This window comes from Microchirus variegatus, assembly GCF_963457635.1.
Source record: "Microchirus variegatus genome assembly, chromosome: 23".
NCBI lineage: Eukaryota > Metazoa > Chordata > Actinopteri > Pleuronectiformes > Soleidae > Microchirus > Microchirus variegatus.
In genome coordinates this window covers 13,909,131-13,930,425 of record NC_139824.1, presented here as the reverse complement: position 1 = coordinate 13,930,425, position 21,295 = coordinate 13,909,131, and the positions used below count along the sequence as shown (strand labels likewise).

Here is a 21,295-nt window from a genome sequence, read left to right as displayed (position 1 = left end):
ATGTCGAACGCTTCCATACTCAAAGACACACATGGTTGTAGATTTTTTTTCAGAACGAATGCACTGACTGATTGAATAACCGTATGATGGGATTTGAGCAAAAAAACATTTGCTTTTTTTAAAAAAGGAAGACTGCTTTAAAAAAAAGAAGAAAAAAAAACGGAAACATGGAGACATTCCAAACTATACAAACAAGATCCGGCAGGCCAATGATCTGAGTAGAGGTCAGGCATGTGTTTCAGAAGCACTTTTTGGTTGAGCTTTGAGGCAATGACTGAGATGGCCTTGCTGGTGATGAGCCCATGTTTGTAATGTTGCTATGTCACTGTGTGTGTGTGTGTGTGTGTGTGTGTGTGTGTGTGTGTGTGTGTGTGTGTGTGTGTGTGTGTGTGTGTGTGTGTGTGTGTGTGTGTGTGTGTGTGTGTGGGTGTGTGTGAAGCTAACAGATGTGTGTAAGAAGCAAATGGACTGTATATGAGATGTACTTGCAGCCGTGTGTGTGTGTGTGTGTGTTTGTGCTCAGAAGGAGAAGTATTTGGTAAACCACTCCTGTTTCAGCCCCTGTGTCCCCCTCGGCTCCAGATATGGGCCCCTGCAAAAACCACAAAGAGACACGGACATAAAACGTTATTATTGTGCTCACATCGAGTTTCAAGATTAAAGTCTTTGATTTAAAAGCAGAGTGGCAAAGCAGCACATTTTTAAAAATAGACTATGTAAAAAAAATAAAAAATAAAAAAAACTCCCTTGGAACCCTCGAGATTTGATTGGCACCAGGACGGGACCTCGCCTGCAAACTATTTTCCTTTACATGGTAACAAAACTGACATCATACCAGTGGTGTGGTCTACGTGATACCCATAGACTCACAACGGAAGGGCCAGGATTTCGGTATAACCACTTAAAAATGGGCATTCATACGTATCAACCCTGTTTTTTGACAGAACTTATACTCATGTAATAGTAGAGATGAGTTTTGTTTTCATTAAAAAACACAATATAATAGGATTCATCATGTGTATACCCACTACAGTAGACCACACTGCATCACACTCTATTGAAGAAGAGCTGAAAGTTCACTTGTGTACGTGGAAATGTTTACTGACTGTAATTCAAGTGAGGAGTTGGCTCATCTTCCCATAGACCTTCACTTGAACAAACTTCTTCCTTTTCTTTTTCTTTTTAAACAAAAGGTGGGTCAAAATGTGTGCTCCTAAAGAAAATAATATAAACATATATCTGTAAAACACATTTTTTTGAAGAGGGGTCTATGAGGAATTCACATAGACGATTTATGTCCTGTTCTGATGTGTACAGGAGCAGAAGAGACGATGTGTTGTCGATAGACGAACTTAAGAGGGAATCATTCTTACTGTGTGTGTGCTATATGTTTAATATTTTTATTGGCAAATCACTGTGTCTGATAGACCTTTGGAAGTTTAACGCTAACAGATGATCTACGGTAAAACCAAAAGAAAAGGTCTAACAGAGTGGAAAACTTCAGTCTTGTTTTGTACAAGGAAATTGAATTTCCAGCACAGGAAGATGCTTCTTCTTTTGATTTCATATCGTGTCTTATTCTGCCGGATCAGATTTATGAATGTGCACATTTCTCATTTTCTCCCTTTCTTTAAAGATTTGTTCCATTTTAGAGTCGAGATATTAAAAAAAAAAAAAAAATGTCCGTACCTGATTGATTGGGCCTGCAGGTGTGCGTGGGGCTCCTGGCAAGACGGCGACACGTATCGGATCCCCGTCTGTGCTGACGGGCAGACGGGGAGCGGGGCGGTGGGCGCCGGGGTCGGAGGGATGCAGGAGGTCCGGGACCTGGCGGAGCGAGGGAGGGACGGGGAGGAATGTTGGCTGAGGGAGAGGGAGGTGTGCTTGTGTGGAAGGGAGGAGGTGGAGTAGTGCGGGGAGTTCTGCGGGTGGGAGGTGGACTGGTGCGGGAGGGTGGAGGAGTGCTGATGGAAGGAGGAGGAGGAGGAAGACGACGAGGAGGAGTGGGGGGGGAAGATGCTCCTCTCGAAAGTACTGGTGCTGGGGATGCTGGTGACACGAGGAGGAGACTCGGCGCACTTCCTCTGTCGGAGGACGGAGACACAGGGAAGAGACGGAGGACGGAGAAAGAGGTAACACACACGACATTTAATGGTGGTGTCACAGGGCTCCGTTTATTCAAATTTACTGCAAATGAAACTACACAAAATGACACGACTGTTGTGCAACCAAAGGTAATAACGATAAAGATTAATAGGACGCTGAAAATGGACGATAAACTTTTTATTTCCGTTACATAAATTGTACTTTTTAATGAATCTGATGCTATAAAAATCCAAAGATATTCCAGATTTTCAAAAAGAAAAGCTCAAATATAAGAACTATGATGTTGAATTATGATTGTTTGAGTGCATATTCAGTGCTGACTTAGCACTTTGCATTGAACAAACTCTATGCACCAAATCCCATAGAGAAAACTAGACTTTGGTGCAGGAGAGTGAGCACTCAGCCATAAAAAAACACTTTGCAATAGTTTTTTTCCTTGTATCTCTGCTCACAGCCATGTTATGTGCATCGTTTCCAGCAGATCATCATATATTCACAGAGATAAGGCAGAAGACGGTGGGAAACTAAAGCCTCAACTATCCCTTTTAGGTCACCACCACCACCACAAAGTTAAAAAAAAAAAAAGACTGCACAGCTGCACATGCTCAACTCACCCTCATGGTTGGCGTGACACTCCCGGGGCGGGACTTGCTGTCACGGGGCCTGAGGGTGCTGCTGTCCCCGGCAACGGGAGGGTGAAGCTGCAGCTGATGCTTCTCCTCCTGCAGGGAGGGGGGAGGAGGAGGAGGAGGAGGAGGAGGAGGATGGGGAAGGACTTTTTTATTGGCCTTATTCACAGTTGGTGTTGTTGTATCTGGAGGGCGTACTTGTTTATTAGGCTGCCTCATGTCACACAGATGGTATACACTCTGGCCGAGGATGATATTTCTTTTTAAAAGTGTAATTTGTGTGTGTTTTTTCCCACCGATTGATGATTGTTTGTACTTTATTAATCCCCTCTAACCCATCCTTTCTACTAGAAACGTTCCTAGAGTTGGGAGCAGCCACTGAGCAGCACCAAGTTCCCTTCTCTTCCGGTTTTGTAAAGTGAAGTCCAGGAAGTAAGAGGTGAGTATCAATTAACCACCACCAGGAGTCAAATAAAAGGTATGTTTGATTGAAACAGGTTGCTTAAAAGGTATGACATTTTCAAACGCTGTTTTTCCAGACCTTGAAAAGTCTGGAAAGTCTTTGAAAAAGTCTGGGAAAACAAGTTTAGCTCATAGAGACTTCACGTTTGTGTGAAATCTATGCATTTTTGTCATTTTCATGGGGTTTTTTTTGCATTCATTCATTGTCATTCATTCATACTTTTATTAAAAATCATGTTTCTACTCAACACAACTGACATTTAATGTAATATGTCATATAACAACATAATTGTAGATTGTTCTGTCTAATTTAGGACTAAATATTTCAGTCCTACAACTGAATATCTGATCGTCGGGGCCTCTTTAAAACACCTCAACTATATTTAAAGGTGCCAAATGTAAGAATGTGGCCAAAAACAGTTACTACATTCAAATTCAAAATACCGAGATCTTTTAGGTTTCGTTTTCTGACGTAACTGGCAACCCGTGGTTGCTCGGCAGCTGAGACTCTTCTGACTGCAATGATTGGTAGAAGGCGGTAGGTGGCGCCACATGCCAAAACATGATTTCAAAACATAAACATGATTTGCAGTCTGCAAAAGATTTTTTTTTATGCAAATATTTTGTCTGTACTGTTGTTGTTGGTGAGTTCAGTTTGTTATATGAACATTATTCCTGAGTCTCTGTGACATATTAGGGGGATTTTATGGCCAGTTGCTTTAGATTTATTACATAATGCACCTTTAATTCAAATTAAATATGTTCACACGTTCTTTCGAAACATTCCATTTTTGAACACCATAAGAAAGTGTTGCCACGGACCGAACCATAAAAGCTGAGACACATACTGTAGGTAGATTTAATGCGGTGCTGGTACTATTTCACTGCCCGAGCCTGGATTCATGGACAGGGTCACTCTCTGATTTATGGGATGGGGGCCGTTATTCTATATTTATTGCCCTGTCAACAAATTCAATAAAAATATCACACCCAGTATTGTGCTAGCCCGTCTCTCCCTGCACTCTCAGTCTGTTTGTTCCTACTATAGACATGGAAAAACATAGTATAATTCATTTAAAAAAATCGTTTTAAATCATTTACTAAGTTGTACATTTGCTCTGGTTTATGTATACATTAATTATACATTAATTACAGTTCCACTCTAGGTTTAAGAGTGCCAGGGTTGTGCTATTATTCATGTAGAAGACGGATATAACCTCAGAGGAAAATCTAATTTAAAGAAAGGCTGTGGCCGTACTTATCTGAAGAGCATGTGCATCTCATCTGGTGCAGTGACTGTGGAACAGTCTGGATAATGAAATCAAGGGAAGCAGAACAATTATACTATTTAAGAAAATGCTTTAAAATACTATATGTTTAAGTCAAATCTGGCCCTCAAAAAAAAATGAAGTTTGGACACCGTTGGTCTATAGTATCGTATGGTATGGTCTAGTCTAGCATAGTATGGCATGGTGTAGTCTAATATAGTATAGCATGGTATGGTACGGTATAGTATAATATAGCATGGTATGGTATAGTATAAAATATTATCGTATAGTATTGTAATATCGTATAGCATGGCATGGTATAGTACAGTATAGTACAGTATTGTATAGTATAGTATAGTCCAGTATTGTATAGTGCAGTCCAGTATAGTGTAGTATAGTACATTACGGTATAGCATAGTATAGTATAGCACAGTATGGTATAGTATAGGCCAGTATAGTATAGTACAGTACAGTATGGTATGGTATAGTCCAGTATAGTATAATATAGTCCAGTATTGTATAGTACAGTCCAATAATAGTGTAGTATAGTACATTACGGTATAGCATAGTATAGTCCAGTATAGTATAGTATTGTATAGTATGGTCTCGTATAGTACAGTATAGTATAGTCCAGTGCAGTACGGTATGGTATGGTATAGTCCAGTATAGTGTAGTATAGTCCAGTATAGTATGGGATGGTATAGTACAGTATGGTATGGTATAGTCCAGTATAGTATAGTACAGTCCAGTGTAGTGTAGTGTAGTATAGTACAGTACAGTACAGTATAGTATGGGATGGGATGGTATTGTCCAGTACAGTATGGTATGGTATGGTATAGTCCAGTATAGTACAGTATAGTCCACTATAGTATAGTATAGTACATTACAGTATGGTATGGGATGGTATAGTCCAGTATAGTACAGTATAGTCCACTATAGTATAGTATAGTACATTACAGTATAGTACAGTACAGTATGGTATGGGATGGTATAGTCCAGTATAGTACATTACAGTATGGTATAGTACAGTATAGTATGGTTTGTGCTTCACCCTCCTCCTTTTTGAACAATCCTTTTTGTATTTTTTTATGATGATGTTCATAGTAAACATTCATTCATTCATTCATTCATACAGTACGTGTCACTCATGTTCTCACCACTAGTCGTTTGATGAGCTGGTCTCTCTCGGTCAGCCTCTCCTGGAGCCTCCCCAGCTGCAGATCGTCACACCGAGGCTCCCTCCTTCTGCAGCGCTCCTCCCGCTCACGCAGCCTGCAGTTAAATCATATACACAAACACACAGACACCTTCTCACATACCTGCGCTGACGCTCATAGCAATAACAACGTTTGCGAACGACCGTGTTTTCGCCTTGAATTCTTGTGTTTCCTGTCCTCTACTCACTCGTTCTCCAGGGCCACGATGCGAGCCTGCAGGTGTGACTGTGCGCTGCTGTATTCAGACACCAAGCTCTGCATCTCCTTCTTGTGCTCCCTCTTGATCTCCTCCACCTCCTCCCTCCTCTTCTCCTCCTCCCGCTCCTTCTTCTTCTCCTCGTCCACCTCCTCCTCCTTCACGTCCTCCTCCTTCTTCTCCTCCCAGTGTTTCTGGGACTCCTCCAGCTTCTCCATCTCCACCCTGAGCTTCTCCACCTCCTCCTTCAGACGCTGGGCTTCCTCCTCCAGCTGGGCGTCTCGCGTCTTCCTCAGGTCTGGGCTCTCCTCTTCTTTCTCCTCGGCTTCGGGGTTCTTCTGGACCGTTCTGGGACGAGACGAGAAACAGAGGGAAATAACGGCCGCAAAATATTCTTACGGTTACAAAAACACGAGCACTTAAAGTCCTCGTTATAGTTCGGCGTTTTTACTCCTGTCCTGCTGAGAGTTAGATGAGAAGTTTGTTCTCAGAAACACTGAGTCTGTGTTTGTCTGAAGTTTAAAAATAACACCACCCAGCGCCTTCTGAAGCTCACATCATCATCTTTTTTACCGAGCCTGTGAGCTTCAGAGTCGCTCAGAGGCAGAGTGAAGGAAACTGTGATCTCCGTTTTTTTGGCGTCGTTATGCTAAGATTAACACGGTGTGATTTCATCCTGACAGATTCTGGGTTTGCAAGTCTTCTAACAACACTGCACATGGTCACTGTTTTAACGCCTTTGACGTGTTCTTATGTAATTCTACACGTTGGGTTTAAGGCCATTAATTGGATGAAACCCTAACCCTTAAACTAATGAAATGCTTAATTGGCCAATTATGAGACTTCAATCATCCAATCCAATAAATGACACCAAACAAGAGTCAATAGCAGATAAAGCTGTTTTGAGAGAAACTCTCACTGTCACAATATATTCCATTTTTTAAATTTATATTAATATCATCAACGTTATTTATTTTTTATTTCCATTTTTCCCGTGCTGGGCCTCCTCTTACTTACTTGTCCTTTAGTTGCTTCTTGAGTGACGTGTTCTCTCGCTGAAGCTCCAGCATGGCACAGCGACTCTCGTCCAGCTGCCGCTCAAAAACCTGATGCTGGTTTTGCTGCTTCAGATCCTACACACACACACACACACACACACACTTATAAATAAATGCACATCACATGCATTGATATATATATATATGTATATATATATATATACATATATATGTATATATATAAATACCTATTATTTATATGTGCATTCAATGTAAAATTCATAATTCAGTTTTAGGTTGGTGCAGATTCCATGCACCATGCATCTTTAAGGTTTTTTGATATGTATATGCATACTGTATATACACACGTGTGTGTATATGTATATATATATATATATATATATATATATATATACATATATATATATATATGTATGTGTGTGTGTGTGTATGTATATATATATGTGTATGTATATTTGTATGTGTATGTATATATATGTGTATGTATATATATATGTGTGTATATATGTGTATATATATGTGTGTATATATGTGTATATATATGTGTGTATATACGTATGTATATACGTATATATACACATATGTGTATGTATATGTATGTATATATATATATACATACATATATTATATGTATTTGTATGTATGTATATGCATGCATATATAATGTATCTTTCTCTTTGTTAAATATAATATTTTAAAGTCCTGTCGATGCCAGAGGTCAAAGGTCACACTGGTTCATGATGATAAAAAGAAACAGTTGTTCGCAACAGTAACTCTATGTATGTATACCTATTAATGTGGCCATGTGTGAGAGAGTAAAACAATACACAATATAATTGGCTGTTTGCACAGTGTGTGTCAGTGTGTGTGTGTAACCTGCTGCAGCGCCATCATCTGCGTGTGCGCCTGTAGCTGAGCCTGTAGGTCCTCAATCTGCTGCATGTGTCTCTGGGTCATCTGTCTGCTCCACTCTGTGTGCTGCTGGGTCAACTCTGCACGCTGCTTCTCTGATGTCACACACACACACACACACAAAAGCAGAAACAGCAAAAACAAAATCACTTTGGTCCACTGTTGCAGGTACCCTCCTGCTGTTGCCATGGTGAAGTGTATCCATGGCAATAGCAACTTCACTGGTGAATTTATAATCTCTGTGTGTACATCACTCTCTCTCTCTCTTTCTCTGTGTGTGTGTTACCTAGCTCCAGGTGGTGCATCGTCTGTAGCCTGTTCCTCTCAGACAGCAGATCTTCCTTGGCTTGTCTCTCCAGCGCCTGCAGAGCCATCGCGTGACTGTGCTTCTCCTCGGCCAAAGACTGGCTCTGAGGCTCCTCCCGAACCAAAAAAAATCACACTCTTTTGTTAAATTCGACATTTTTGCACGAGCGACATTTTTCGTAAAAACTCAATGAAACTCGACCCACACACACATAAACTGCACATACTTTGAGTGGACCATTACGCTGCCTCTGGTGTGTGAGCACTAACCATCAAAGCTGCTCAATTATTCATCACAGAGAAAAGCGTACACACATCGTGTACCTGCAGCAGCTCCCTCAGCTTTTTGTTGATCTCCTTCGTGTCCTGGACCTCCTGCCTCAGCCTGTCAATTTCGGGGTTGCCATGGCAATCGTCGCCCTGGCCCGCCTTCTTTTTCTCCACCTGCAATAGTTAAGAATTTGAAAGAGGCTCTGCAGTCCCGAGACGATCGCGTGATGAATTGTGCTGCATGCGCTGAATTCAGAGTGAGAAACGTGCCGAAACTCCAAAGACAAAGACAGAATTGTGTTCTGAAAAAGCGGCTTATGGAACCAATTAAACATTTGTCCTCAGTTTTCTACCGCACTTGTGTGAAGTTGTCGTACTTGCATGCCACAGCGAGCTGAGCAGCATTTCTAACGACGACAGATTGTAGTTCTCTGCGTGTCTCACCTCGGTCAGCTGACTCTCCAGCTCAGATATCTGAGTCTGCAGCTCCTGCTCTCGAGTCTGCCACCTCTGTTCGCTCTCGGCCACGGCGGCGTTCATCTCTATCCTGAACTCTGCTCTGAGACGATCCTCACACTCTGCCCTGCAGGCAAAGACACAAGAGGAGGCAGAATTAACCTACATGCAAAACTCCTGCTACACGGGGCAGAATTTGGCAAACGCTTGATTTCTTTCTGAGAATGTGCATGATTATTAACCGTTTTATTAATCATTTAATTTCATACGCAAGTGCAACACCTGGTGTGGCCTGGTCTTTATATGTTTTATTTTACACATGTGTGTATATATACACATATATACACATATTATGTGTATGTATATATACACATATATGTATATATATAGATATTTAAATTTAAAAAGTGTATTTGATCAGTTAACTTTAGTAGTATAGCGTAACTACACCTAAGACATACACTTAATGATAATATACAATAAAAAAAAACATGCTTTTTGACTTTTCATCTTCCCCTGCTCAATTCTTTTATACATATTTATATAAACCATATTTAGAGCTATATTCTGTGTGGATAAATCTTATACTATAACAATACGTCATTAACCCGAGACGAGACGAACGACTTCTGAAAACCCATTTAGGCAAAGGTTTATTTGTCTGCTGTTGTTGTTTTCATTCTTATTATTGATATGACGACAGGCTTTAATGGTTTGTGCGTCGTCGTCTAATTGCTCCGGTTAATTTTCGCTGTTGTCGTGTCGCGGTCGCGCCACACTGCAGTCGAGCTCATTGAGATGAAACTGAGTCAAATTAAAGTGAAACTGCTTTGATTTTTTTTTTTTTTTAGGCTAATGCTTATGCAGAGGACAGGAGGAGGGAGAGATGGAGAGATGGAGGAGGGGGGGATTGTGTGATGTAAGCCTGGGTAACTCTGGCAGCCCTGTGTTCACTCAGCTACCTGATCCGATCCTCCGTGTGCCGCTGGCTCTGCTCGAGAAGGCTCCGCTCCGTGTTCAGTCGGCTCTGTTCCAGGACTTTCTCCTCCAGCCGGTGCTTGTCGGCTCTCAGGGACGACGTCTCTCGCTGCTGTCGGTCTCGCTGCCTCTCCGCCTCCTCCTGGATCCGAGTCAGTCGACTCCGCGTCTGGTGGAGCTCGTCCTCCAGGCGAGAGCAGTGAGGTCCACATGAGGACGAGGACGAGGCCTCGGCGGGCGCCGCCTTGTCTTTCTTTTGCTTCTGTTGGACCACCGACTCCAAACGGCACACCTGAGAACACAAGATTTCTGCATTTAGCTTCTTAAATGTGAATATTTCCTTCCTTTCTTTGCTCCACATAACAAAGAAATCATTAAAACCGAATCATTTTGGTTTGTGGACAAAACAAGACATTGGAGAACATCGTCATTTCCAGTCACTTTTCGTGACTGACCTCATTGGAAGAATCCCTCAGTTTGGCCCTCAGCTCCTCCGTTTCCTTCTCCAGGCTGCTGCGTAGCTCCTCGCGGTTCCTCCTCTCCTCCTCCAAATGTGCGCACACCTGCCAAAGAACATTTACCATCATCAAAAAACACATTTTATCTTCTTTTTAGCACTGAAACTGGACCGTGTCGTCAATTACGTGATAAAATCTCTTTACATTTTTACTTTTAGAGTCAGATCTTTCTGTTTTAGTTCAGTGCATCTCCGCCTGGAGGTGAAAGCAAACCCCACAACACATTCATCCTCCACATACTGTCATATTTACTCTATGATTTCCCTTCTTTAGATGTTAAAACATTCATTTAAAAGTGAGGGGGGAAAAGGGTTTTGAGTGCTTAGTTTAGTGCAGGATAGAATGATCCCTTCTCACAGCTGTGTGACAGCACTCACAGGCTGAATCAAAAATAATTACATCACACGTCTGGCTGATATTGAAACTAAAATAATTAAGCCTATATGAGCCGCCTGCTGAGATGAACAGCGGGCTATTTTTACACTGGAGCACACAAATATGACAAAAATGCCCCGCTTTCCACCGTCCATGACGAGAAAGATAAAAGGGAAATAAATCTCCTCCGGTTAAAGGTACAATAGGTAAGATTTGTCCATTAAAAATACCCAAAAAAAAGGGTCTTTAAAATGATAGAAATCTGTATTTCTGTTCTATTAAAAGACCATTGTGCCACTAATCTCGACCCCCTGCTGCTTCTCTGCCAGCTCTTTTGTTATTGTTTTGATTTGAATACGATTTTACAGAGCATCACAGTTCTTGCTGCACATACATATTCTTCAGTTTTCAACCTGATTTCTGATCTTTGAATGATATCTGTGGACCTGTTTCGCTCACCTCTTTGTTGGTCTTCTTCTCAGAGCTCAGCGCCTCCTGGACGCCGTGCAGCTCGGCCGCGTGCCTCCTCATCACCTCCTCGATTGCCTTCCGCACCTGCTCCTTCAGCCTCTTCCGGTCCTCCTCGGCCTTCTCCACCAGCCTCCTCTTCTCCTCCTCCAGCCGCTGCTGCACGTTGACTTTCTCCGCCTCCACCTGCTCGATGTTCTTGTCCAGCTGGGAGCGAACGCGCACCCGCTCCACCTCCAGCTCCTTGCGCATCCGCTCCACCTCTTCCTCCTTCTCCTTGTGCAGACGCTCCTTGATGTCCTCCGCCTGCTTGTGCAGCCATTCCTTCTCCTCCTCTTTCTCCCGCCGCAGTCTGTTTCTGTCCTTCTCCAGCTGCTCCTTCAAGTGCTCCCTCTCCTTCTGCAGGTTCTCCCGCTCCTTGTCGATCTCCTTCTGCAGCTTGTCCTTCTCGTCGTCGGCGTGCTTTTGGATTCGCCGCAGCTCCTCGGTCTGCGCTCTCACCATCTCTGAGCGTAGACTGGACAGGGCTTCAGCGTGCTGCAAACACACAGAACATTCACTTTATACAAACTTATACAACTCAATATAGGAATCATACTTTTATAGTGACAAAGAATGAATTATTAAGTAAATGCTGTCATCAGGTCAGTTCCTGTCCTTTATTTTGTTAAAGTTCTTGGTTTCCTGTATTAGAAATGTCCTTATTTTTGAAGGAAAAACACTTTTTTTCAATGAATATAACATTCAATGAATCAGAAATACACTCTATACATTGTTAATGTGGTAAAGGACTATTCTAGCTGAAAACGCCTGGTTTTTAATGGAATATGTACATTTTCAGTTCCTTGGATCCAGAGCTCTGCCTGCAAGCCGACCACCCTCTGTCGCCTTTTTCCTTCCAATGTAAGTAAACCAGTTCCTCCTTTCTTTCCTAAAACAATCTGGATTTCCGCTCATTTTGGGTTCAGTCAGTTTTTTCTTTGTTCGATTATGCATCAGGTTTTCACTACCGTTCAAAAGTTTGGGGTCACCTATACAATTTTTTTGGTTTTCCATTAAAGGTCACACTTTTATTCATCAAAAGAGTTGCAAAATGAATAGAAAATAGAGTCAAGACATTAACAAAATTAGAAATAATGATTTTCATCATTGCACAAGGGTTTTCAAGGGTTTTCTAATCATCCAATAGCCTTCTAACCCCATTAGCAAACACAATGTACCATCAGAACACTGGAAATGAGCCTCTATACACCTATGTACATATTCCATTAAAAACCAGACGTTTGCAGCTAGAATAGTCGTTTACCACATTAACAATGTATAGAGTGTATTTATGATTGATTTCATGTTATATTCGTTGAAAAAAGTGCTTTTCCTTAAAAAATAAGGACATTTCTAAGTGACCCCAAACTTTTGAACGCTAATGTATGTAGAAGAAAATGGCCTTTGTTTCATAATAAGCCTGTTCTTCAATAAATATGGCTACATAAGATTGCATTAAGTACATATAAAGGCTTATTCTAAGGCCCTGGTATTAACATCTGTGGTATTAACAAGTCATGTTAGCGATTATACACTTAGACAAATATACTTATGAGCAGGGTATTCAATTTTGGGCCAATACGGCCTCTTAAATGTGATACACCAGACCTTTAATGGTGGTGCTGTATTAGACTTCATTATACAGTGAGTGTTTGATTCTCCTAATTTACATATCGTAGAGAAACTAATCCATTCAGAGCAGATTTAGTGGCAGGTCAGAGTGTGTGTAATATTTGCTGTTTCTGCACACGTGCGTGCCCGACTGCGTTACCTGACGTATCTGCCGGGCGTGGTCGTTGTTCCTGCCGCTGCTCTGCAGCTCCAGCTCTCTGTTCCTGCTCTGCAGACGGCTCGCCTGGCTCCGCAGCTCCTCCACCTCGGTGCACACGTCGCAGCTGCTGCCGCGGTTCAGCAGCTCCTCTGGACGGAAAACACACACACACACACACACAAACGCAGACGAAACCAGCCAAATGAGCGCAAATGCACGAGCAAGTATTGATTGATTATGTGCGACGGGGGCCAAAAAAAACACAAAAATCGTTCTCGTGCACTAAATAAAATTCAGGGTGTTTTTTTTGCTGACTCGGTGTAATGCCACTTTGATGAAACAGTTTGCATAGGATGAATAATGCGCAGATTTTCCTGTGCATTGTATATTACAATAGCACGGGGTGAATACTTAATTCCTTCTGAGTGTCAGAGGGAATAAAGGGAAAACGCTCAGGTGATACCTGCTCCTCTCTGAAGCTCGTCCTCCTGCAGCAGCAGCCTCTCCTTGGCGACGGCGAGCTCCTCCTCTGCCCGCTTGGCCACGCCCTCGGCCTCGGACACGCGCCTTCGATCCAGCTCCAGCTCCTCCTCGAGGTCCTGAGAGGGAGATGCAGAGGAGGATGCGTTGAAGAAAACAGATAGATAAATGGGTGACATGAAATGTGGCGAGTCAGGAAGCTGTGAGCCTTTAATGGTCTGCTGCGGGAGCTCGTGTCAGCTCCGTGCCAGCTCTCGTCGGGCGTCTAACGCTCGTGTGCGAGGCGGTAATGGTGGTGGTGGGGCGCATCTATCCTGCTCAAACTGCTCATTAGCAGGCAGTTGGCACTGGGAACAGCACTCAGAGACGCAGCCTGTGGTTAGACGAGCAGGATCCACCCTCTCTCTCTTTCTCCCTCTCGCTTCCCCCTTCAGCTCCCTGCTTTCCCATCAACATTATCCTTAGCCGGGGCTGCATCAGACGCAGGAAGCTTCAACGTTTCAATTTCCTTTGCTCACAGATGTGGATTCTGCTCTGAGTACGAACGCAAACATGGTCAGTGAGTGTTTGTACACACCTGTATGCGCTCCTGCAGCTTCACCGCGCTCCTCTTGCTCTCCGCCAACCTCTCCAGGTGACTCTCCACCTCCGCCTCGGCCCTCTTCACCCTCTCCCTGAGAGCGCTGTGCATCCCCTTCTTCTCCTCCTCCTCCCTCTCCTCCCACCTCCGCCGCTCCTCCCTCCACTCGGCCTCCATCTTCTTCCTCATGTCCTCCTTCTCCTCGCTCAGGTCGATCACCTTGTGCTCCCACTGCTCCCGCTCCTCCTTGACGGCGCGCCTCAGCGTCTCCTCGGCCCGGGCGCTCTCCTCCTTCAGCGTCTTCACCTCCTCCAGGAGCGCCTTCGCTCGCTCCAAGTCCTCGCGCTGCTCTGTTTGCCTCTCCTCCTCCTCTTTCTGCTTCTCCTTATCTTCTCGTTGCCTCTCCTCCTCTTGCCGTCTCTTCTCCTTGTCGGCAGTTTTCTGCAGCTCCTCACATTTGGCGTCCAGCCTCTGGATCTGCTCCTCCGCCGTCTCCAGGTCTTTGCTCAACCTCAGGCTGTCCTCCTGGGCTGCGCTGATCTGAGCCCTGGCCTCGTGGAGCTCTCCCTCGGCGGCCTGGAGCCTGTCCTTAAAGTGTTTCCGCAGCTCCACCTCGGTTTCACGCTCCCTCTCCTCTGCCTGGATACGGAAGCACTCGAAGTCTGCCTGCACCTGAGAGCACAGAGGACCAAATGTTCCAGCCACTTTATTAGGTACACTGCCGTTCAAAATTTTGGGGTTACCTATACATTGTTTTTTGTGTGTTTTCCATTAAAAGTCACACTTTTATTCATCAAGAGAGTTGCAAAATGAATCGAAAATACAGTCAAGACATTGACAAGATTAGAAATAATGATTTTTAGGACCAGCAAAACTGTTTTCAGCTGTGCTAACATCTTTGCACAAGGGTTTTCAAGGGTTTTCTAATCCTCCAATAGCAATAACACAATGTACCATTAGAAGACTGGAAATGGGCCTCTATATACCTATGTACGCTACCGTTCAAAAGTTTGGGGTCACTTAGAAATGTCCTTATTTTTGAAGGAAAAGCACTTTTTTTCAATGAATCTAACATTAGATGAATCAGAAATACAGTCTATACATTGTTAATGTGGTAAACGACTATTCTAGCTGCAAACGTCTGGTTTTTAATGGAATATGTACATAGGTGTATAGAGGCCCATTTCCAGTGTTCTAATGGTACATTGTGTTTGTTAATGCTAATCGCTAATGCTAATAAACTTAAAAAAGTTTTGCTGGTTCTTTGACGAAAGAAAAATCATTATTTCTAATCTTGTCAATGTCTCTACAATATTTTCTATTCATTTTTGCAACTCTTTTGATGAATAAAAATGTGACTTTTAATGGAAAACACATTGTATAGGTGACCCCAAACTTAGGACCAATTCTATGCAAGATTTGTACAGCTTTTTACACTTTAAATCAAATTTAAACAGCAATTATAGGGCGATTATTCGATTAATCCATTACTTAATTAACAGCCAACTATTTTGGTCATCGGTTAATCAGTTTGAGTGTTTTTCAGCTTCTTAAATGTGATTATTTTCTAGTTTCTCTGCTCCGTTATACAAAGAAATCCTAAAAACTGAATGTCTTGTGTCGTAAAAATAGGACAAAGGTAGAGGTTCATCATCAGTAACTAAAAACAAAAGCCCGCAGGCTTCAGTTACGTCGAGGATGTTGGTGTAATTGTTAGAGAGATCTTCGCCGTGTCGCGTTTTTCTCGAAGGAAACTATTCTGGCAGCACAACCTGAAAGTGACAAACCAGACAAATGAGCAAGGCCAAACATTTCATCTCTTTTAGAGGCTAAGATTCATCTTGTTTCCCAAAGAGCTCAGAGTCGTGTGTGTGTGTGTGTGTGTGTGTGTGTGTGTTCTTGTATTTGCGGCATACTGAGGACCAGTAAGGGTTTTTAACCAACAAAGTGAGGTCATTATTACGAAGTGAGGACATTTTGGCCGGTCCTGACTTTGTTTCTATTGAAATCACTTTCTCAGGTTTTAAACATGCTATACTTTAACAGAGGTCCTCAATTTGGTACAAAAATCCGTTTTCCAGCCCTAGTGTTTCACACACTTTTTGCTCTGGGGCTCCACCTGCAGACATGTTATGGTACTGCACCCAGTAGTTCTACATAAATGTCATTCATGAAGTAGATATTTGTAATTGTGTTGATTTATAAAGCGAAAATGCTGGTCCTTACTTTGCAAGCATTTTTACCCGGTCCTCAGTATGCAGCAAATACAAGAATGTGTGTGTTTGTGTGTTTACCTTCAGCTGCATGTAAATCAGACACAAACCGCATAAAGCTTAGGTTAAGTGAGAGGTTCTCTGAACTAGGTTGACTGTTGTAGGTCACATTTGATTAGGCGATCCCACTGAGAGTTTACACACTAAATTACGGGCAAACATGCCCTTGAATGAGGTCAACTCACACACACACTCACACACACACACACACACACCTGGGCGCCGACTCTCTGCTGCTCGTCCAGAGACACCTGCAGTTCGAGGAGGCGTGTCCTCAGCAGCGAGCCGTCGCCCTCGTGACACGTCTCCATCAGGATGCGGTGCAGCTCCTCGTGGTGAGCTTGATTCAAGGCCTGCAGAGCCGCCTCCTGCTCCTCGTTCTTCATGTTCAGAGAATAAATCACCTGAAGGACGACAGCGACAGACAGACACACAGACACACAGACATTTATACGGCTGACTTATGACAATATGTCGTATTAGCACTAAACATTCTGTTTGTTTTCGCTGGCTGAAACATTGGCTTTTAGAGCTGAATCCTGACTGTTAATTCAGGTAAATGAAGGAAAAACGTCTATTTTCTCCAGTTGGGAAAATAAAAGCTGGAACTGCTGTCTTTAAAGAGTTTTAAATGATTTTTAATGTTTTAATTGACTAAATTAGGAGCAGATTTTGTTTTGTTTTTGATATAAAAAGATTAAAATTGGCCTATAGGAGCCTTTTTGTCTGATTTTACAATTTATATTGTGTGACTATGGGGAAAATCTTATTAGAATATACTTTTTTATTATATATTTCAATATACAGTATATTACAATAATATATAGTATGAGCTCTGTCGTGATATAAAGCTGCACGTGAATAGTTTTCTTTTGAGATGTTTGCACTCCTCAAAGAATGAGTGACAACACACAGTGAATACACTCAAATGAAACATCTACTTTATGTTTATAATCTGTATTACATGCGTAAAATACAGCTGTGAACCTTTTAATTTCAGATAATAACATAATTCTTGTTTGTAGCTTGTTTGCTATGTTAAATGTGTTAGAAACAATGAAATTGCTTAGAAATAATAGTCAAATTCTGCCGTAACAAAATTCCATGCATTTTTTAATCAATATATATGATTGAATGTGTAATATGTTGTGTATTTCACTAATATATATTAGTGAAATATCAATGATATTTACGATATCCAAAATTCGAGACAATATCCTGTCTAATATTGGGCTATTCCTCTTGTTTTTCTTATTTAAAGAGCTGACCTAGTCACAGTTTCACTTAAAATTTTGGATGTTTCCTGGTGTATCTCAAGTAACTCGCACACCAACACTGGTCCATAAATATAGACGTTACGGAGCCAATATTGTGAGCTGGCAGCTTAATGAACACAAATATTAAACTGGGAACACAATCATCTCCCAAACAGAAATAATAGAGGTGAAACAACAACAACAGCAGCAGCAGCAGCACTAGTGTCAAACTGCAGGTGACAGAAATGCACTGTAACAAAATACCAGTCAACCAATATAGCCTGGCCTTTTGCAGTGTTTTCTCCTGCCTGACAACATACAGTACATGGACTGTCTCTCTCTCTCTCTCTCTCTCTCTCTGTGCCTCTTCCTCATTTAGACTCGCATGTGAAATACGGTCTGTTTCATTTCCCCCCCCCCTCTCCACGCCATGTCTTCAGTGTCATCATCAGTGACCCTGACGTCTCACTTACACACTTTCAGAGGCGTGTGTGTGTGTGTGTGTGTGTGTGTGTGTGTGTGTGTGTGTGTGTGGGTGTGTGTGGGTGTTTGTGTGTCTGCATGAGCGTGCCGGTAAGCTGGGGACACACGGGCTCATATTTTACCCAGACGCCTCTCTGTCTGCCGCACACAGCTGCCACTGCACTGCCGGACATTCCCCCAGCATGAGTATGTGTGTGTGTGTGTGTGTGTGTGTGTGTGTGTGTGTGTGTGTGTGTGTGTGTGTGTGTGTGTGTGTGTGTGTGTGTGTGTGTGTCATCATCTCCCTACACACTCACATGGCCTCAAAACACTCACAATCTCCATTAATCTCCGCCATGCATTTCTTATCATCCGGCTCCTAACATCAGTGATGGATGGTGACACCGTTCTGAATCCTCATCGCAAACCTCACCTCTCCCTTTCCCCTGTCAATCAAACACAATATGTCACCACCGTCGCGTCATAGTTCATGAACTTCAACAACACGAACAATGACTCATGACCCAGAGGAACGAAGGGCACTCTGAGTTGGGAGGCAGGCTCTCGGTGTGCGTGCTGTTCTTGGCCGTCATCTTTGACCACTTGAAAAGAAATAGCAGCAGCGAGAAATCAGCAATAGTTCTGCTAAAGGTCTTCGAATATTTTTATATAATGTACAAAAGACAGTTTATTAGAAATAGGGGTGGGTCAAGATATCGATTTGGCGATATATATCGTCGTCTTGCCTGGGACCGGCTACTTTTAGACAGATATCGTGATGTATCGCTACGGGATATCGTCACAGATTCGTGGTATCGTGATATTATTGGTATCGTGGACCATGTGTCCTTCCGCGAGGTACCCTGTGATTCCCCCTCCGGGAACAAACATCAGTGCATGAGACCAAGTAAGAGTAATGCAGGTCCACAGTATATTGACCAAAGAGTGGCTTCAAATACACATACAGTCCTCTATCTAGGATTACAATGGACTACATAATACCAATACCTCTATTTACTTCAATTGCAGAAATAGGGGTGGGTCAAAATATCGATTTTGTGTGATATATATCGTCCTTCCGCGAGGTACCCTGTGATTCCCACGCTTAATTTAGAAATTAGCTCTTCAACAGAATATGTGAAAATTCAACATGGAATGTAACAGCGAACTAAGTTGCAAGTTAGCTGTTCCACAAGAAATCAAGCAGTAACAAACACTAGCTCATGAGATCAAGGGAGAGTAATGCAGGTCCACAGTATATTGAACATAGAGTGGCTTCAAACACACATACACTCCTCTGTCTAGGGTTACAATGGACTACATCATACCCATACCTCTATTTACTTCAATTGCAACTTACATTTCATCTACTTTGCACACTAAATTATTATTATTGCTTATTTTGTACCTTTTTAACCCATCAAGCATTTGCATTAGCCTGATAACGACCCGTTCATTTGAATCAGGTCATGTTGTTGGAGGACAACATCTAAAACATGCAGGGCAGGGGTCCCTGAGGACCAGGATTGGGGGAAAAAACAGCTCTAGTCTACAAGCCAATGTGTCCTTGGACAAGACTCTAAACCTCGAATTGCTCCTGGCGGCTGTGTCGACAGAGTACGAGTGAGTATGACTGCATGGGTGAATAGTATGGTAGAAAACTGTATTGTAAAGCACTTTGATCATTGCATGGGTGATATACCACGAGACATTGTAAGCTGATCACACGGATTTACTCTGATTCAATAGCATGAGTTAAACACAGGTGGTGGGTGATGTGATGATGTCCCACAGTGATGATGTTGCAGTTTGTCCCAAAAGTGACAGATGGAGTCGAGTCCACAGCTCCGTGCTCTTTTGGTTCGTCTTTATTAGGGTTTTAGTATTGATCATTATCATAAAGCCGTTATGGCCGCAGCTGTACAGCATACGTTACATTAACTTCATAAGTAAAGCTGCAGTAGGGCAGGATTGCTGGACGGATTTTTTTTTGAAAACCGTAGGAGAACATGCAAGCTCCATGCAGAGAGGCCCTTGTTCTGACCAAGTACTGCACTCACAAATCATCTATGCTGCAGCACCAGAAAGAACCTGCATGTCGGTGCAGTGTAAGAGCACCCACTCTCTCTCTGAGCTGCCCTGTGATGTACGCGGTCAAACCCTCCCACCACGCTGCAGATTTAAGAGTTGATTTATGATTGTGCCCCGAAAAGGTTATCATGGAATTATTGATCAGTAACGTCAAAGGGATGCTCCCCACTTCAGCTTTAACCTGAAGCATAACGCCGACATTAGCTTCCTATTACGTTTTAAAAGGTCAAGATTAAGGGAAAACATGAATATGATAATACCGAGCAGCCACTTAGATGTTAGATGTGAAACGGGGCCACGTGGTTGGTTGGTGTAGCAGTTAGCACTTGTTTCCTTTGCAGCAAGAAGACTCGGGTTTGGGACCTGGTTGGAACTGAATTTAGTTTGCATGTTCTCCACTGTGTGTGCATGGGTTTTCTCCGGGAAAAAGGTATTCCACCTGCAGCCTGAACGCTGCTTAAATCTCCCTGTGAAACTTCGATATAATTCCAGATTTATTCCTCATCTAACACTGTGATTCAGGCTTAGGTCGAGAGCCTCTGTGCGACTGTAAACCCTCTCTCTCTCGAGATCCCCGTATTGATCCTGCCACTTGACAATGTTATTCATGTGTCCTCCCTGGCCAGCGCGCATATACTTATTGACAATAACTTCATAGTCAGCAAAGCGTGAAATTAATATTCTGTCTACAGTGTAACGGAGAGTCAAAGCGATGCCACCGGAACAGAAGTGAGACGTAGAGAGTGAACGGGTGATGCACGCAGAGGAGAGGTTACATAAACACACACACACACACACACACACACACACACACACACACACACACACACACACACTCTAGTACTTGCTGCATACTGAGGACCAGCATTTCCACTTTATAAATCAACACAAATATTGCAAATATCTACTTCAAGAACTTCTGGGTGCAGTACCATCAAATGTCTGCAGGTGGCCCCCCGAGAGCAAAAAGTGTGTGAATACACCAGGGCTGGAAAACGGGTTTTCGTACCAAATTGAGGATCTCTGTTAAAAACAGAGCATAGCATGTTTACAACCTAAGGAAGTGATTTCAATGAAAACAAAGTGAGGCCCCGACAAAAATGTCCTCACTTCGTAAAAACGACCTCACTTTGTTGGTTAAAAACCCTCACTGGTCCTCA

General features: G+C 42.7%; 2 protein-coding genes across 3 annotated transcripts in view; one reads left to right on the top strand and one right to left on the bottom strand.

Moving 5' to 3' along the window:
- Window positions 1-326: 326 nt before the first annotated feature.
- fam184b (family with sequence similarity 184 member B) overlaps window positions 327-21,295 on the bottom strand; it is a 23,852-nt gene continuing 2,883 nt past the window's right edge. Inside the window, exons 2-18 of one of the 2 annotated variants that reach the window (XM_083909165.1) lie at window positions 16,542-16,730; window positions 14,051-14,725; window positions 13,457-13,592; window positions 12,994-13,142; window positions 11,172-11,717; window positions 10,275-10,382; window positions 9,804-10,111; window positions 8,830-8,968; window positions 8,440-8,559; window positions 8,096-8,228; window positions 7,774-7,904; window positions 6,896-7,011; window positions 5,870-6,226; window positions 5,623-5,737; window positions 2,721-2,828; window positions 1,690-2,084; window positions 327-592 (exon numbers count right to left, since the gene is read on the bottom strand). In XM_083909165.1, coding sequence (XP_083765291.1) covers window positions 520-592; window positions 1,690-2,084; window positions 2,721-2,828; window positions 5,623-5,737; window positions 5,870-6,226; window positions 6,896-7,011; window positions 7,774-7,904; window positions 8,096-8,228; window positions 8,440-8,559; window positions 8,830-8,968; window positions 9,804-10,111; window positions 10,275-10,382; window positions 11,172-11,717; window positions 12,994-13,142; window positions 13,457-13,592; window positions 14,051-14,725; window positions 16,542-16,730 — 3,798 coding nt within the window. In that variant the 3' untranslated portion in view covers window positions 327-519. The remainder of the gene's footprint in view (window positions 593-1,689; window positions 2,085-2,720; window positions 2,829-5,622; window positions 5,738-5,869; window positions 6,227-6,895; window positions 7,012-7,773; window positions 7,905-8,095; window positions 8,229-8,439; window positions 8,560-8,829; window positions 8,969-9,803; window positions 10,112-10,274; window positions 10,383-11,171; window positions 11,718-12,993; window positions 13,143-13,456; window positions 13,593-14,050; window positions 14,726-16,541; window positions 16,731-21,295) is intronic. The other variant, XM_083909166.1, reaches the window with a different exon arrangement.
- The window catches only part of ncapg (non-SMC condensin I complex, subunit G), a gene marked incomplete at its 3' end in the record, with an annotated part of 17,082 nt that continues 15,386 nt past the window's right edge, over window positions 19,600-21,295 (top strand). Inside the window, exon 1 of the mRNA XM_083909167.1 lies at window positions 19,600-19,667. The remainder of the gene's footprint in view (window positions 19,668-21,295) is intronic.